The following is a 16293-nucleotide window of genomic DNA, read 5'->3' on the forward strand; positions in this document are numbered from 1 at the left end:
TCTTCTTCTATTCAAGCAGCCTTTCCCCATAGTCGGCCTTGAGGTAGTGTGCTGCATGGTATATCCGTCCCCCTACCCCTGGAATTGGAAGAAGGAGTGCGCAGAGCGAGGGAAAAGGGAAGGATGAAGTACTCTCTAAAAATCCGTTGGTTTTCATTGGAATTGATTTTTCTTTGAGATTCATGGGAAGCTTTCTTTCCGCGGAGTGTAACAGTAATGTTTTGTATGCTTTACGATGTTCAGTCGTTGAATATTATTTCATGCCTCAGCTATTTCTCTTTTGCAGAGAATGATTACATTGTTCCGTAGAGCACCCCTGATTTCAAGAGAAAGGTCGAGAGTGAGAGATGCATAGCCCCCAAACCCGATCTCTTGGAAAGGGTCGACTGTTGATATAGCTCTCGCCCATTCCCCCCTCTCGAAGAATATGTATTTCACTGTGTACGAAGCAGCTACAGTTGCTACTTCTTCTCCACGGGCAGCACTTCCAAAGCAACCTCCCCATCGGCGCCAATCCATTTCCCCCCAGTACCCTTCATCTGCCGACCGCTGGCAAGATACAGCAGCAGATACGTATGCTTCGCGACGTGCGCCCAGCAGTAGAGTCGGATCCAGCTACGCGACTCGTCCCGGCGACACCACACGCCCCAGCCGGCCAGGCCGCTGCGGAGGTAGTTGCCCAGAAAGAGCCAGCCTTCGCGGAAGACGTCGTCGGACCAGCCGGTGCAGTCGATGAGCCAGTAGCCTCGCTCGAGGGGCTCCAGATCGCGTCGCGCTACAGGGCGATATCGAGAGGAGAGGTCTTGGGCTAGTTTGGCCAGTTTGTCGGGGACCAGGTCGGCAGGCTCGAGGTCCACGATGCCTGCGGGAGGTGAGGGAGGTCGAATCTCCAAGGCGTCGAGAGAATTCCTTGACACAGCTGGGTGAGAGCTTGTTGGTCGGGTGTTTAGGGCTGGCCCGGCGTCACTGGAGCTCCGCTGCAGATTCGTCGATGCGGCTTCCTCTATGAGACCCCTTTGGCGCTTCGACAGAGGTGGTGCGGACTCAGCTCTGGGTGAGGCTTCTTCGGAGACTGCGTCATCGTCTTGAGCACCGCTTGATATGTAGATGGTCTCGTCGATCACGGTAGGGGAGAATGCGTCTCGCTTTCTAGTCGATGCCTCTTTCGATACTCCGGGGGTGACGGGGATGATGTTTGCGATCTTCTCGTGTCCGAGGGAATGGCTTCCGTCTTCGCCAACGTCGGGGGGTATGGGAACAGACGACGGAATGTGAGTGTTCTCTCCATGCGCATGGTCTGGTGCGGCGGCTGCAGAACCGGATTTGTGATTCCAGGGAGGAGATGGGACTGGCTTCTTCATCCAATGCTCTAGGACCCTCGTTGGTGTGGCATGGCGTAGCTCGGCATCCGGCAAGGGGTAAGAATCGCTGATTTGGCTTGGAGGCGCTTGCCATGGGGACGCGAGCTGGGTTGACAAGGACTCGCCATCCTCTTCCTGGTTTGGCTGAGCCTTGTCTATCAGGTTGCGCCTCTCTTGCAGCGGTGGCGAGAAGCGGTTGTCGTAGACGCTCCGGAAGCTCAAGTCCTGAGACTCTGGAAGCCAGGGCTGTCTTGATGGCGCTGGGAACTCTTTGGGCGCCGAAGCGGCGGTGCTCTGTTGCTGCTCTTGCGTGGGAGCATCCCCCAGTTGGCCGGCAAGTTGCGTGTCTGAAGGATGCTGCTGCTGAGAGGCATCTGCGGTGATGAGGAGCCGATGCTGCGGCTGGAACGAAAGGTAGGATTGGGCCAGCTGTCTGTAGGCAGCGTCGTCTGCCGTCCTGCTCGGTGCTGTGACGTGCACTAGAATCTCGACCTCGGGGGGCTGAAGCTCCCGAGATGCCGCCATTTGGTGGTTATTATCCGTGACCGAGCTAATCGACAGGACATTGCAGAGATGACAAGAGCATGGCACTTGTCGGCCTCATCAGCTGTGAGGAGGATGGCGGAATCGATCAGGCGATGCAGACGAATCACGATGATGCATCATCTATACATGTTGAAGTGGAGGGCGGTGGTTGTGTGATGCCGAGTGCCTGTGTTTCAAGAACTCCGTCTAATTCGCAGTATTGGATGACAGCTGTCGATTACCAACTGTGAGTTGCGTAATTGAGCAACTTCTTGAGTTGAGAAAGATGAGACGTTGGTCTCTTGACGATGGTGAAAGGACGGGAGCGCATGAAGACGAATCGTGGACGAACCAGACCGGAATTGAGAAGCCGACGGCAATCCTAGCGCCTGTAGCCAGCCGTATCCCCCCCACTGAACTGATGCCACGTTCTCCAAAGACCGCTAAGCTTCAGGTGCACCCCCCCACTAACTGTCACTATAATTCCAGGCACGGGCATGGAGTTCAGTCCCTGAACCCACTACTGAATGCGACCCGACCCTTCATGTCGTTGTCGTGATACTAGTCCGACATCAACCTCATCCTCCACGAACAACCATCTCCCTCCCCCCCCCTTATACCCCCCCAAAACCCTCCCCTCGCAGCAATGGCCAGCGAAAAGAGAGGCGACCTCGGCAGCGTCCTGGTCATTGGCGGCAACGGATTCCTGGGCCACCACATTGTCAACCAGGCGCTGTCCTCGTGGAACTGCTCGGCCGTCGCCTCGGTCGACCTGCGCTGCACGCGCAACATCAACGACCGGGCCTCGTACCACGAGTGCGACATCACCGACGCCGCCAAGCTGACGGAGATACTCAGCAAGATCAAGCCCGACGTCGTCATCCACACCGCCTCGCCCGTGGCCAGCGGCGACAGCAAGACGGCCCACGACCTGTTCCGCAAGGTCAACGTCGGCGGCACCCAGGCCGTCATCGAGGCCTGCCAGAACTCGGGCGTCAAGGCCCTCGTCTACACCAGCTCGGCCAGCGTCATCAGCGACAACGAGAACGACTTGTACAATGCGGACGAGGACTGGCCCGTCATAAGGGGCGCCCAGCAGAAGGAGTACTACTCCGAGACAAAGGTAGCGATTCCCCTAACCCTCCGCCCATCATCACGGATCTGCTCGTTATAATTATATATACACCACAAAAGCCCGACACAAACCTACGCAAACAATCAAAACTAAGTTGATGAAATCCCAATCTGTAGGCCGCCGCCGAAGAGCTCGTCATCAAAGCCAACCGCCAAGAGCCCTCCAAGCTGCTCACCACCTCCCTCCGCCCCGCGGGCATCTTCGGCGAGGGCGACGTCCAGACGCTGGCCGGCTTCCTCCGCGCCTACGACAACAACAAGTCGCACGTCCAGCTCGGCGACAACACCAACATCTTCGACTTCACCTACGTCGGCAACGTCGCCCACGCGCACCTGCTCGCCGCCCGCCTGCTGCTCGCCACCGCCGCCTCGCCCATGATCCCCCTCAGCCACGAGCGCGTCGACGGCGAGATCTTCTTCGTCACCAACGACTCGCCCGTCTACTTTTGGGACTTTGCGCGCGCCGTGTGGAGGGCGGCCGGCAGCGACAAGGGCACCGAGGGCGTGTGGGAGATTTCGCGCGGCATGAGCATCGCGCTCGGGGCTGCGAGCGAGGCCTTCTTCGGCTTGATCGGCAAGCCGCCCACGTTTACGAGGCTGAGGGCCATGGTGTCGACCATGACGCGCTACTACAACATTAGCAAGGCGAAGAGGGTGCTGCGGTATGAGCCGCTGTGGACGCTGCAGGAGGGCATCGATCGGGGCGTGGGATGGTTCATGGAGGAGAGGAAGAAGGACGAGGCCAAGAAGGCGCAGTGAGAGGGCGTGTGAGGAGTGAGTGTTTGAAACGTGGTTGAGTATATAAAAGGAGGTGGGAAGGGGTTACCCAATTCTGGATGAGTGGCACGATTTGGATGCGCATGAAGCAAGGTTATTTAGCCGTGTGCGTTGACATATAAGCACATCAACATATATCTTATACATTAATACATATCCCCTTTGTTTTCAAGAATGACAGAGTGGATATGGAAGTTGAGCAAGCAGAACATGATATAATTTACCTACCTAACGGTCTCACAGACTGTCAAGGGCGAAGAAGCAGTGAAGCCAAGCAAGGGGTTTCTTTTTCACATATCCTCACAGTATCCCCAATCTCCCTCTGTCTTTCTGTCTTTATGAGAGATGAAAACCCAACCTCACCATCCCAACACCTCAGAATTTACAAGTGTTTCTCCCCTTGCGTCTCAAGAAAGTATACTCAAACAATCAACAGTGAAGAAAGTGGAAACCTAAACAAATGGCAAGAAGACGACTCTTATGACCGTAAGACTACATGTAGACGGATCCTGCTCATGTTCCATATTCCCCCCCTCCCCCCTCCTTCAAATGTAGCAACCAGTCCTCTTCAGTCCTTGAACAACCAGCAAAAGCAGTTTTGAAGAAAGAAAGATTTGGGGCTCTTTCTTATCTTTTTGCCTTCACGACATACCACCAGCAACATCACACACAGTCTCTCAAAAGGGCAAAGGAAGACAAGAGGAAGACTGAGAGGGGAAAAAAAAAGAAAAAAAAAAAAAGAAAGGCAAGTCAAGATCCCGGCGGAGAAATCGTCTTTTCCAGTTCTTCATCATTTCCCTACAGCTAAAAGAAAGACTACACCAGAGAAACAAACAAAAAAGGGGGTAAGCGAACTGCAACATGGCGACAAAAACTCGCTCGCTCGCGGGACTGCATTATGCCACTTTTGTTTTTCCTCTCTCTCTCTCTCGCTTTGCTACAGACAACCACCAACATCCAACTCGCTCGTACAGAAAAATGTAGACTTTTTGAAAAGTGCCAACCAGGACCGTCTCAAGAGGGGGAAGTAATATCGGATTCAAAGTTCAAGAAGCGGGGTTTAGGTTGAAAAGGGAAAAGATATGAGCATAAAGAAAAAAAAAAGGGGGGTTGAAGAAGAAAAGTATAGCGACAACGAACAATAGGAAGAAGAGCATCGCCAGACTTGTTGTGTCAAACGTCAAAACGTAGAGAGACTTTGGTCCTGACTGTTGCATGCAATGAAGACGGGACAAAAAGCGATCAATAAAACGCCTGAAGAAATGCTACAAGAAACGAACAAATGACAACCGTTTCCGGGCCGTGTTTCCTATAAAAGGGACAAGACTAAACACACATGAACACACACAGACATACCAAACATATCATGCCTGGCCCCTCCCCTGCCAAATCAGTAAACAAAGCACAAAATCGATGCTTGAGGGAAAATCAAAAGGGTTCGCCAACACCTACCCCGCCGCCTTGTTGGCGGCCCCAAACGCCGGAATTCCGCCACTCTCCACGTTGACTGTGCTCAGGGTTCTCCGCCCGGGGGTCCGGGTGATCATGTGGAGTGGCATCATATGGAGAGGGCTGGTCTTCGGGGGGCCTGAACCGCGGCGGCGGTACCGGTGTGCTGGCACCGCCCGGAGGGAGCGTATGGTTGTCCTGCATAGGCCGGACTGATCTCTCGCCCTGCCAGACGGAGGGATCCGTCTGGCCTGGCTTCGGTGGCGAGCGCGTCGACGTCTCCTGCCTGTTGTAAACCTCGCTGGGCTCAGAATGGGCCTGTCCCCTGATCTCCTGATATCGTTTCATAATCTCCTTGGTGGAGATCTCGCCATTGTTGCCAAAGAGGTGGGGGTCGTTGAGCAGTGTGAGGATCTCGTCCGGGACCTGAACAGCTCATTAGGTTTGCTTCATCGCAATGTTTCGTGTCGGGGTTTCACTTACCTGGCACATCTCTTCGATATTGTCAATGAGCATCTCCACTGCATCAATGACATAAATGGTCTCGCTATCCATGGAAAGAGTCCTCGCAGGGTTCATCAAAATGTTGGGGGCAATAACCGTCGCCAGATTACGAACATCCATCTTGGACCCAACCTCCTCATCCAGTTGGTGGAAGGTTCCCGCCCATTTGAGAAAGCTGAGGAGAACTTCCAGGCAATCCCGATGGCACTTGGGGAGAAGGCAGGTGGCCATGTGAAGACACTGCAGCTTTCGAACGGGGTCCTGTATTTTGGCGACAGTAATCCACAGCCGATAGAGCTTGTGAGTCATGAGGGGATCCGGAAGGTCCCGCAAGTACCTCTTCAGCACCGCTGCCAGCTGTATCACTGGCTGTTCCATGAAGTTGACGGCATCGCAGCCTTCCGCGTTGATCTTGTCCACCATTGCTTGCTGCTTCTTGATGTTGCCATTCTTTCGGAACACGCCTTCGACGGAGAGGTCCATCTTGCGCATGGACGAGATGATGTCGTCCACCACTGCGGGAATCCGCAGAGTGCCAGGTCCCACGCCATCCGTAGAGTCGGCGCCGTCTCGCTCGATGATGACCTCCAGGGGCACGCCAAAGACGCCCTTCTTCTTGACGCTCTTGTTCTTGTCGTTTTTGAATGCCTTGCCCAAATTCTTCCAGAACGTGGCGGGTTTCCTGGACTCGATAAAGCTCAACAACTCCTCTAATGTAAAGTCCTGTTCGACCACGGGGTGCATAATCAAGACGGCAAGGTGTCGGACGTTGAAATATTCGAGGCCCGACAGCTCGGTGAAGAATTTCCTGCCAACTCGGGGCGCCACGGTTTCGGTTGGCTGGAGATCCGGCCCAATCGACTGTGTCCTGGAGTGACCGAGGCCGAGACCTTGGTCTTGGCCGCCAGACCGCAGCACATCGCTGGGTGGTAACTTGTCTCGGCGCTGTTGCTGCTCACGAGACTGCTCAACAGCAACAATACGGGAGATGTCGTCCAAGGTGATGGCGTCGTTTTGTCCAAACATCTGGTCGGTGGAAGCCTGTGTTCTATCCTCTCCTCCGGAAGATGCAGGACGGGGACCTTGCCCATCAGCGTCCATGACGCGAGACGATCGGGCCTGCCTGACACTAGATGACAAGTGTCGGTCGAGACGCGTGCTGCGAAGTCTTCGAACCTCATTAAGGGTAGTCTCATAAGTTGACTCGCGGCGGCGGCTCTTGTCATTTGGACCGCCTGGTTGCCCTGGCCTGGCATCTGCGTTTTGGCGGAAGTTGCCATTCTTTCCGTCGGGGCCGATGTCGCCAGACGTCAGGGCGCCGTTGCTCCTCAGGATGTCCAGCAGTCGTGCCAGAGCTACTTTGAGGAGGAAAACGTATTGTTGAAGTTTGGAGATGTGAGTGAACGGCGCGAGGCCGTCGAGTCTGCCTCCGACACATGTGACGCAGTAAATCTTGCGCTCTAGCGCGTTGAAGTGCGCTTCGGACAGTTTGCGACCAAGCTCGCGTTGGCAACGAGAGCAGTTGACGCAGCTGAGATGCCATCTCGATTCTCCGGTTTTAGCGCATTCATCTTCGACGGATCTGCCACACTGCGCACAGTGATCGGAGTCTTTGGCCGAAAGCCGCTTGCCACCCATGGTGACTTGCAAGAGGCCTTCGTCACCCTTGTAGCTCTCAAAATCGTTCAGGTCGTCGAGGAATTGGTGAAGACCATCGCTGGAAGTCGCTTCTCGCTCAAGGCGCAATGCCCCTTGGAGGCAAATCCGGATCAGCAGCTTGAGGTAATGGGCCAAGCCAGTGACGAGGGACAAGAGTTCCTGCGTGACACCAAGCTGCCTCGTTCCATTGTCCTGAGTCTTTGAAAGCAAAGAGAAGAAGGCTACAATCTTCTTGCAGAGAAGCTTGGCCTCCCGGCCATAAGACATGCCTGTAAAGATGATCCAGTTAGCGCGCCAAGCTCTGTAAGTTCATCTCCCCCCTTGTGGCACTCGACGTCGGTCTTTCTTCACGCGCCCCTCCCCCCCCTCCTGAAGAGCTTACCTTTCTCACTTTTACTCGAAACAGAGGCATCTAATCTATCCGCAGATTGGAAGAGTATTTCAACGTGCCAGATGAAACGCTTCGCAACCAGCACACCGTCCACATACGAGGCATTGCTGACGTGAAGCAGCATGTCGGATATGCACGCGGCAGATGACTCTTCAAACGTTGACAGCACACTCCATATCCTGAAGACCTTGTCTTCCATGCGCTCCTCGTCCTCGCGGATACGATCCCTGTCGAGGTCGCTCACATCGCCCTCCTGAATCTGCGGCGCCTCGGCCGGTTGGGCCAGGCGCACGTTCCAGAACTTGTGTATCATGTAACACTCTGGATGCCAGTGCTGGTTCTGTCCGTTGCGGAAGATCTCGACAAACTGCTTGAGGATAGCCGTCTGGCAGCCATTGCACCGCTGGGCAAACTGGGTCGAGTAGTGGTAGTGACAGTAGACATGTCCATCGTGTTCGTAGTAGCTGTCCTGGGCGCCAAAGACGGTGGCACAGAGGGAGCAGGTGAAATGATCAACATGATACTTGTGGTCGAGGGCGGTTATGTATGACCCACGGAGCGCCCCACCACACTGGTGGCATAGGAGGCCAAGACGTCGAAAGTAATCCGTCTCGCAGAGAGGATATTGTCCATCTTCGTCTTCGGCGGGGAAGAACTTGGACGCCACGATCTCGCCGCAGTCCTGTCAAGCGAAGTTAGTACACATCCTCGCGGGCAGAGAGGTGGTAAAGTGGGGGTGGGAAGAAAGGAGATGGGATCAAAGAGCAAAGGACGGGGGCCAAGAACAGAGAGGTGGAGGAGAGGGGGGGAAAGGCATTACTCGGCACTTGAAGCAGTCCAGATGAAATGTTCCATCCAGAGCCCGCACAAACTGTCCCGTCAATTGCAGGCCGCACTTTTTGCAAACTCGCGCCTGGGCACTCGCGGATCGTCCTCCGTTTCGCGGTCGAGGCCGGCTCGCATCGCCGCCATTTGTGGGCTCGTCGGCGTATCCTGCTGGGGGCGGCGGTAAGGGGCCGCTGGGACCTGATGCCGGCGGGTTGGGCGCCTGTGCTGATCCGTTCTGCCAGCTGGCGTCTGCGTGGCCGGCGTGCTCGTTCGCGTGGTCGTTGGGGCCCTCGCCGCGGGCAGCGTCCACAGGCGGTCCGTTGCTGTGGTCGGTTGCCATGGCGGATGTAGCTGCGTGTTTCCTCCCGAACGCGTGCTCGTCGTGCAGCCCAGGGGACGGAGATGGCGATGCTGCCCCGTCTTCAACGCCAGGGTTCTAGCAGTCGTCGGCGAGGGGTGGCGGCAACGGCCGGCATGAGCTGGGACGGGCGCTCGTGGGTGAGATACGGTCCAATTGGGAGCGAGGCCACGGCCGCAGGCAGAGCGATGCGCGGGTAGCGTTCCTCAGGTAGTCTCTCAGGGTCCAGAGCAGAGCGCGACAGGCAGCATTCGCGTGGCTGCCCAGCTAACGACAGAGTTGGCCTCGCTTCGCACCGAGGGTCAGGTCGAGGGAAGGGCTCGCAGAGGATCGCGGAGTGTGCTGAGATGGGGAGAGGTCAGATCAGATCCGCGTAGCGTCAACATACGCTCTCGTCTGGAGGGGGGCGGGAGCGAAATAGCGGCGGATGAAACGACGGCGCCGGGTCAGGAAACGAGGGGATGCGAAGAGAAGGAGGAGTTGCAGAGCCGCAGAGAGAGCGTAGAAGCAGCCCGTGATGGCAGAAGCAGCAGCAGAGCAGTGCCGTCGAGACTCGGCCAGGCCCGTCGGTGGAGGAGAGCTGGGCGCACTTTGTTGGATGGATTGTTGGACTCACGGGACTCGCTGGCCTGGGGGGGGAGAGGGCGGTCGAGGGCGGCTGCTGACAGCGCGTGGAGTCGCTGTGGCCTCTGTGGCCTGTGGTCGCTGTGGTTGCTGCTGAGGGGCGGCTAGTTTAGAGGTAATTTCCAGGCCTCAAGTGCTGAGCTCCAGCTCTTTCTAAGGCTTGGGCCGCTACTGAGCTCCCCGTCCAGGTCGCTGATACTCCGTGCGGCGCGTCGCAGGCCGCGGGCGGGCATGTACTGTTTACTCTGCAGCTGCCGGGGCGCAGCCGTGCATCAAGCAGTGACGGAATAGGAGCTGTAGGGCTCTGGAGTGTTGGATTGAAGCATCATGACGCTTAAATACTACCTTAGGTACTTTACCTCCATGTAAGGCATGTACGGTACATGTACGATGATTTCTGCAGCAGGTCGCTGATGAGAGCCGCCTCGCCGATATCCTCAAACAAGGCGCACTTCGTCTCGGTCTGCTAGAGGCTGCGCCACATCTAGATTCCCAGCTCAAGGTGTGGAAACCCGCGGCAGGCACTGAAACTTTTCAGGCACTATCCCTGAGGGCGGGATGAGTAAGGCGGACTGAAGACTTCATGTTTCTTGACAACGATATGCGCTCCGAGTGAAGCTGATATAGGTACCTACTAGTAGGTAAGGTACGCAAGGCTGTGCTGCTCGTCTGGAAGAGATGATGAATACCATAGCAGCCAATACACAAGGTACTCGTAGCAGTGGATGTACGGCGTATCTAGAAGAATTCCACACAGCTGATTCATGCATAAACTGGGTGACTGAATGCTACAGAGAGGGGAGGGAGGGCAAACATGAATGCTCTTGATACGCCTCGTCCTCACATGTCATGGTATTACACGCGAAGAACGGAAGAAAGAGGCGGAATTCATTGCTTGGCCAGTTCAAGATTGCGCTCACTACCATATTGGTAGCTATCGCTGCGGGATGTTCTTTGGGTGGTCTTGCATGCGGCTCTCTTTTGAATACGTCCGTCTGTTTCCTGATCCCTGTCGCCATCTAACCTCTGAGCGAAACAGCACAGAGCAGACCCGACAGGAATTATTACCCCGACGTCACTCTACAACAAAGCCTGCAAACCATCAAAAAACAAAAGACAAAGACAAATCGAAATCCAACAGAAAAAGACAGCCACTATCTATAATAACCCAGCCCTCCACCCATCGTGACGGCTCAAAGCGACACCAAAACACCGCCGACACACACGAGGCTCCCCTAAAAAGGACGCCCGGTTTCAGAGCCGTTTGGAAATCAGGCCAAGCGCTCCAGTTGCTTGTTTAGATTTCGATATTCATTGCCAATACGGAGTTCGCCTTATTACAGCCGAGATCAACCCGGAGCAGCAACGAACACACACCTACAAACCGGCCCGTTCCATTAGATCCCCTTGCTGTCTGAGCATAATCTGCGTAAGCATAAACGGCTCCCATTTTTATTTCTTATTTTCCATTCAATTTTCTCCCCTTCTGTTCATGTAGTAATATCATGCTTCCTCTTTACTATTGGAAACATTTTGCAGACATGAGGGCCCGATAGGTATGTAGACGAGAAAGTCGATCACCACGCTTAGACGACAGGGGACCGCGATTCCTCACACTTATTACGAATTAGGGGCTCAAGTTCTTGGGCCTTGCGTTTTGTAAATGCGACAAAACTGCTTTCAGCGTCTGTCGCATTTTGCTTGACAAGAACATGGGTCTTCCCTCTCTCTCTCTCTCCCCCCCCCCCCCCCCCCCCCCTGTCCGTCTCTCGTCTCCCGGTCCAATGCTTCGTACTTCGTATCTTGCACATAAAGCACAGCTCCTGAAATATATTCAGATCTAGTACCATCGCATGTGCCTGGGCCACACAAACTTACACGTATCTCTAAACCCGCCTCGTCTCCCCCCTCTCTCCTCGTCTTTTCGTGCTTCCTGGCGGCGCGGCACCTGCACGGCACTGCAGTGCTTCAATGTGCAACCCTGCGCGCTTATTCGGCCGGCATCCCTAAAAAGGAGGCGAACCGTCTTTGCTATGACGTCTAGCCACATGCTTTGAATGCTTGTCCTGACTCTCTCTCTCTTTTTTTTTCTCCAATACTACGTCCTTTGCGACAAGACGCCAAGTGTCACCACCACCACCACCACCACCCATGAAGCAACATGAATCCTCATCACGAGATCCCGCAACTCTCACAACTTCAATCATTGCTCTTGGGATTCAGACATTCTTAAAATCTTGATTTCTTTCTCTTTTCTCGTATCCACCAGAACGAGGCGGTAGTACGATTACGAAGAACGAGTCCGCCCTTCGAGGCACGTAGCCTGCAGCTATTCTCGGCAGTTACATGTAAGGTATACCACTACCCACCCCGGGGCCTGCTGTCAGGGGCCGCTGCGTCACTCCGTCATGAACCCACCCCATGCTGCAGATTTTTGCGGATAACTACAGTGAACACCTCGTACTCAGCAAATACCTAGGTACTTTGCAGGTCGAGCGAGATTCGCAAATGAATGAGAAATATGGCATTCAAGCGGTAAGTAAGCAACGCTACAATCTTGGTACATATGTTCAAGGCTTCAAGAGGCAGTACTAGTACAGTGCCGCAGCAACAAAAAGACATTTCAACTGGTAAACCTCAAAGACCTCCCCCCCACAGTGCATGCATGCAATCGTATTCATCCAACCACACAAAGAAGATCCATCAATCAGGCATCGACACACCCAAAGTCCTACATGGCGGTATCGTCGACCTCCCCTCGGTTCTTGTCCTGCCAGGCACCGTTTGTGCTGCTCGGTGCGTCGTACTTCGTACCTGCGTCCAGGCGTCGAAAACAAAAGAAACTCCCGCCGTATTCGCTCTTTGTCCTTCCGGGCAACCCCTTCACCCCTTGCCAGCAAGCCCAATAGGTACGAGTAAGCCTCAGCTTTATTTTTAGACCATCTTCTTCAGCCTTTTCTCAATCTTCTCCCGCCCTTCCAGCGTCCGCCACACTTCGTGGGGTGCCCCGTCGACAATGTCCCAGCCCAGCAGCTTGTCAGTCAGCCCCGTCAGGTCCTTCTGCTTGCTCGCCCACTTGTCGTCGTGCTTGATCTTGTCGCCCGAGCTGATGACGGCCAGCGCCGTGTCCCTCTCCTGGATCTGGCGGCTGCTGTCGACGTCGCGCTTCGTGAAGGAGTTGAGCACCAAGCTCTCCTGCAGCTTGGCAAAGATGAACTTGCCAGACTGCGGCGAGGAGCGGCCGTAGATGCGGTCACGGCTGCTGCGTCCTCTGAAGAGCGCACCGGAAAGGCGATCCAGGCCAAGCGGCGAGATGGCGCCTCTCAACCACAGCCAGAAGCCTCTGCCTGGCGCCGCGCCGGGGCCCAGCAGATCTTCGTGCAGGGGATCGATCAGCAGCAAGCCCCGAACGTCGTGACTGTGGCGGGCTGAAAACACGCGCGAGTACAGTGAGCCGATGCCTGCGCCAGCGAGGACCCAGGGACCTCCCTCTCCTGCCTTGGCCAGGGCCTCGCTCAAGGCGTCCACGACAAAGCCCGCAGATGACGGCGACGGGGCGGTATCAGACCAAGCCAGGCCCGGCCGGTCTGCGAAGCAATAGCGAGAAATGGACCCGTTCTTGACCGCATTGTCTGCAAAGTCCCATAGGCTGTGCTCGACGGGCCACTCGCCCCCCTCGAACAGCACCGTCGTGACCGTCTTGCCGTTGTCGTCCGTCTTGTTGCCATGGCAGTACAAATGGATACGATATTTGTTGTCGTCAACCCAGTACAGCTTTCCAGGAGGCGCAATCCTCGCGTCGAGGGCCCGCAGGATGATGTTCAGCGTGATCAGGGCCACAGCCACCACCATGACCGAGTAGGCAATGGTCGAGAGCAGCACCTCGAGCCATTCCGCGAGTGATTTCCTCGTCTCGGCGCGGCCCGTCAACCGTTCCTCCTCCTCGGCCTTGCCCCATTGGACGGTTCTGTCCGTGATGATGGACCACACGCTCATGAGCAGCGCCCATACAACACTAACGACTCCAACCCATCCTTCCTCGTACCTCGTTTTCTGGACCGCAAGGAGGAGGATCACGTCGAGCGCAAGGAAGGCCTACAGTCCAGGTCGTCAGGTTAGTGTCTCCCATCAAGTGATGGAGCTCTCTGGAGCTGTAGGAATGGAACAGTACTTACGGAAATGACAATTGCCGGCACCCTGACCGCTTTGGACGGCACGCTGAAGAAGAGCAGGGCAAAGAACAAGTTGGCAAAGGTCAAACTCGTGTAGCCAAACGCAAGGAAGCCGCTCCCCTTTTGGTGAAACCCGGGCGGCGTCGCGAACACAGAGATGAGCAGGACCAGCCACCACAGAAACGTCAGCGCCGAGAAGAGGAACGTCAGGTAGCGGAGGACGCGGATGCTAAAGAGGTTGTACGGCGACACGGCAGGGTCGTCGGGAGAGAGGAACTCTCTGTTGGAGTTGACGCGGTTGGGCAGCAGGCGGGTGTACTCGTCTGGGGGAGGGCGCTCGCCCTCGCCGCTGTCGGCTCGGTAGTCGGGGCGGGATACCTGTTCGTCGTCGTCCATTCTAGTGGAGGAGGAAAACAGTGGCATCGTTGGTGTTGTTTGGAGAGGCTCTTGTGAGGGATGGTGGATGATGGAGGCTAGGTATCTGGAACCAGCAGCTACCCCATATATCCCAATCTCTCAGATTCGAACAGCTTCAATTCGAAAGGCCCGTCGCTTAAAGAAGGAAGGAGAAGAGAATACAAAGAAGAAAAAATCGCCATCCGCGCCATCCTTTTAGTGCACCGAATCGTCAAAGCAGTGTCATAGTTGGCATCCCATCATTCCCCAAAATCGCAACCAGAACCTCGGAATCACAGCCAAGCAGCAAAAAGTGCATACGTCATTCCGCCGACACCATGTGCTATGTACCGCTGTAACCCGGCCCTCCACCCAATCGCCTTTGTCCCTCGCCCATCATTTTAGCTTTGCTCCGGGCTGGTCGATTGGATCGTCCCAGTTTGCAGCTCTGTTGGAGGCGTTGCCTTTCTACGGGAAGCTCAGGTTTTTTTTCTTTTTTTCCCCAAGCTTGTCTTGTTCAGTGTGTTACTGTAACGTGCTAATTGAGGCGGCGGGAATTGGCGTGGCTGATGCGCATGTGATGCGTTGACTGGCTTCTGTTTTAGGGTTCGAATGGGTGGGGGGGAGCTGAATTGGAGATGGGCTTGGCAGCGCAAATGTATGACGCGTTGGCTCGAGATGCTGATCTGCGATTGGAAATGCACAAGACAGATGGATGGTGCTACTTTTTGTCAAGGATGAAGCCAATTCAAGTTTAAATTGCATGGTATCTGGAGAAAGCGTCTCGGCAGCAGGCAAGCTGCATCAGGATATCAATTCGAACTCATAGCTATCTACCTTAGATCTTCTTTAACCACCGTTTCCAGTATAGATAAAAGCAAGCAATGGGATACTGTTAACACCTTTCTGGGTGCAGGTTCCCAGCTGCTCATGCAAAGATGGGTCTCTCTCCAAAGCCCAGATCAGCCGTTGGATGTTCGAGCCCTTTCGATGCAATGTGGGAACGTGAATGCGAGATGGTTGAAGATAAACCGTAAACCGTACTGAGAGGCATCAGTTCCTTCTCGACGTAAATCATAGCCTCATAAAGCTCATACAAGATAAATACAGGTGCATTCAGAGAAGCTGCGGAAAGGAAGAATGGACGAAGAAGGAAAAAGTCTGAAACCCTTGGAGCCATCTGTCTAGGCTCCTCACTCGGCCCAGGGCGTGATGATGTTGCTGCTGCCCTTGCCACTGTTCACGCTCGGCGCGCTCTTCACGCTCGGCAGCGAAGAGAAGCTGCTCGACACCGACGACTGAGTACCGCGGCCATGTCTGCCAAAGGACGCCGCTCTATCCTTTGCCCGGCCCTTCTCCTTGAGAGCTTGCTCAGGAGTAGGGCCCGATGTGGACGTGACGGCATCCGTGGGCACCTTTCCCATGGGAGAGTGCATCTTGGCAGCAGCGAGCGGATCGTTCAAGTCGATGCCGTGCTTCTTGAAGACGTTCTTCTTCTGGTCCTTCATCGCCTGGACGGAGGGCTCGCTGGTCGCCAGCCAGTTTTTGACCTGCGACATCCATCGAGGTCGCTTCTTCTCGCTTTTGCTGGACAGCGCAAATTCGGAGCGAGGCTCCTCGCTGCTCAAAGAGGCCTCGTACTCGACGCGCGAGAGGTTTGACGTGGTCATGGAGCCCGAGCTGTTACCAGCCGATGCCGAGGTCGTCATCTTGGCCGCTGGCTTGGACTGAAAGAGGAAGATTGGGTCGTATCTGGAGCTGCGAGAGGTTGAGCCCGTAGCTGCCCAGTTCAAGGGGTTATCTAGAGGAGCGTCTGTAGAGAAAGACACCGGTCGGCCATCGACTTGGACCTCATGGGCGGCCAATGCCTTGTCTTGATGGCGGAGGGAACTGTACTGACACTGACCCAGAGACAGCCTTTGAGAGGACGGAAATCCCTTGAACTGCCGATCTGAGTTTGGCAGTGTCGCGCCGGTTGGCGATGGGCCTTGGCTGCCTGTGCTCGGCGACGAGTACGTGTACGCCTGGCCAGGGGTAGGATTGCTGGAGGAGCTCCGCGAGAGGAAGCGGTTCAGGAGCGGGCTTCTGTCCACATCAGACAATGCCGGATGCTAT

General features: G+C 55.3%; 5 protein-coding genes across 5 annotated transcripts; 1 reads left to right on the top strand and 4 right to left on the bottom strand.

Annotated features, from left to right (window-relative positions):
• Positions 1–461: 461 nt before the first annotated feature.
• Positions 462–1886, bottom strand: TRIREDRAFT_22573 (uncharacterized protein; the record flags this gene model as incomplete). The annotated part of the gene is made up of 1 exon (XM_006966148.1): positions 462–1886. The coding sequence occupies one exon, from the start codon at positions 1884–1886 to the stop codon at positions 462–464; it is 1425 nt and encodes a 474-aa protein (XP_006966210.1).
• Positions 1887–2532: 646 nt separating this feature from the next.
• Positions 2533–3958, top strand: TRIREDRAFT_78929 (3-beta hydroxysteroid dehydrogenase/isomerase; the record flags this gene model as incomplete). The annotated part of the gene is made up of 2 exons (XM_006966204.1): positions 2533–3009; positions 3138–3958. 2 exons carry the CDS (start codon positions 2533–2535, stop codon positions 3777–3779), a joined length of 1119 nt encoding a protein of 372 aa, XP_006966266.1. The 3' UTR covers positions 3780–3958.
• Positions 3959–5438: 1480 nt separating this feature from the next.
• Positions 5439–8782, bottom strand: TRIREDRAFT_25040 (uncharacterized protein; the record flags this gene model as incomplete). Its single annotated transcript, XM_006966161.1, has 4 exons — positions 5439–5672; positions 5730–7708; positions 7807–8482; positions 8621–8782. Coding segments are annotated over 4 exons (3051 nt in total), but the record flags the coding sequence as incomplete, so codon positions are not given.
• Positions 8783–12544: 3762 nt separating this feature from the next.
• TRIREDRAFT_63914 (uncharacterized protein) lies at positions 12545–14178 on the bottom strand (the record flags this gene model as incomplete). The annotated part of the gene is made up of 2 exons (XM_006966317.1): positions 12545–13705; positions 13786–14178. The coding sequence occupies 2 exons, from the start codon at positions 14176–14178 to the stop codon at positions 12545–12547; spliced, it is 1554 nt and encodes a 517-aa protein (XP_006966379.1).
• Positions 14179–15434: 1256 nt separating this feature from the next.
• On the bottom strand, positions 15435–15764 carry TRIREDRAFT_42858 (uncharacterized protein; the record flags this gene model as incomplete). Its single annotated transcript, XM_006966172.1, has 1 exon — positions 15435–15764. A coding segment is annotated over one exon (330 nt), but the record flags the coding sequence as incomplete, so codon positions are not given.
• Positions 15765–16293: the final 529 nt, after the last annotated feature.

This window comes from Trichoderma reesei (genome assembly GCF_000167675.1).
Source record: "Trichoderma reesei QM6a unplaced genomic scaffold TRIREscaffold_12, whole genome shotgun sequence".
In the NCBI taxonomy this organism is placed as follows: Eukaryota; Fungi; Ascomycota; class Sordariomycetes; order Hypocreales; family Hypocreaceae; genus Trichoderma; species Trichoderma reesei.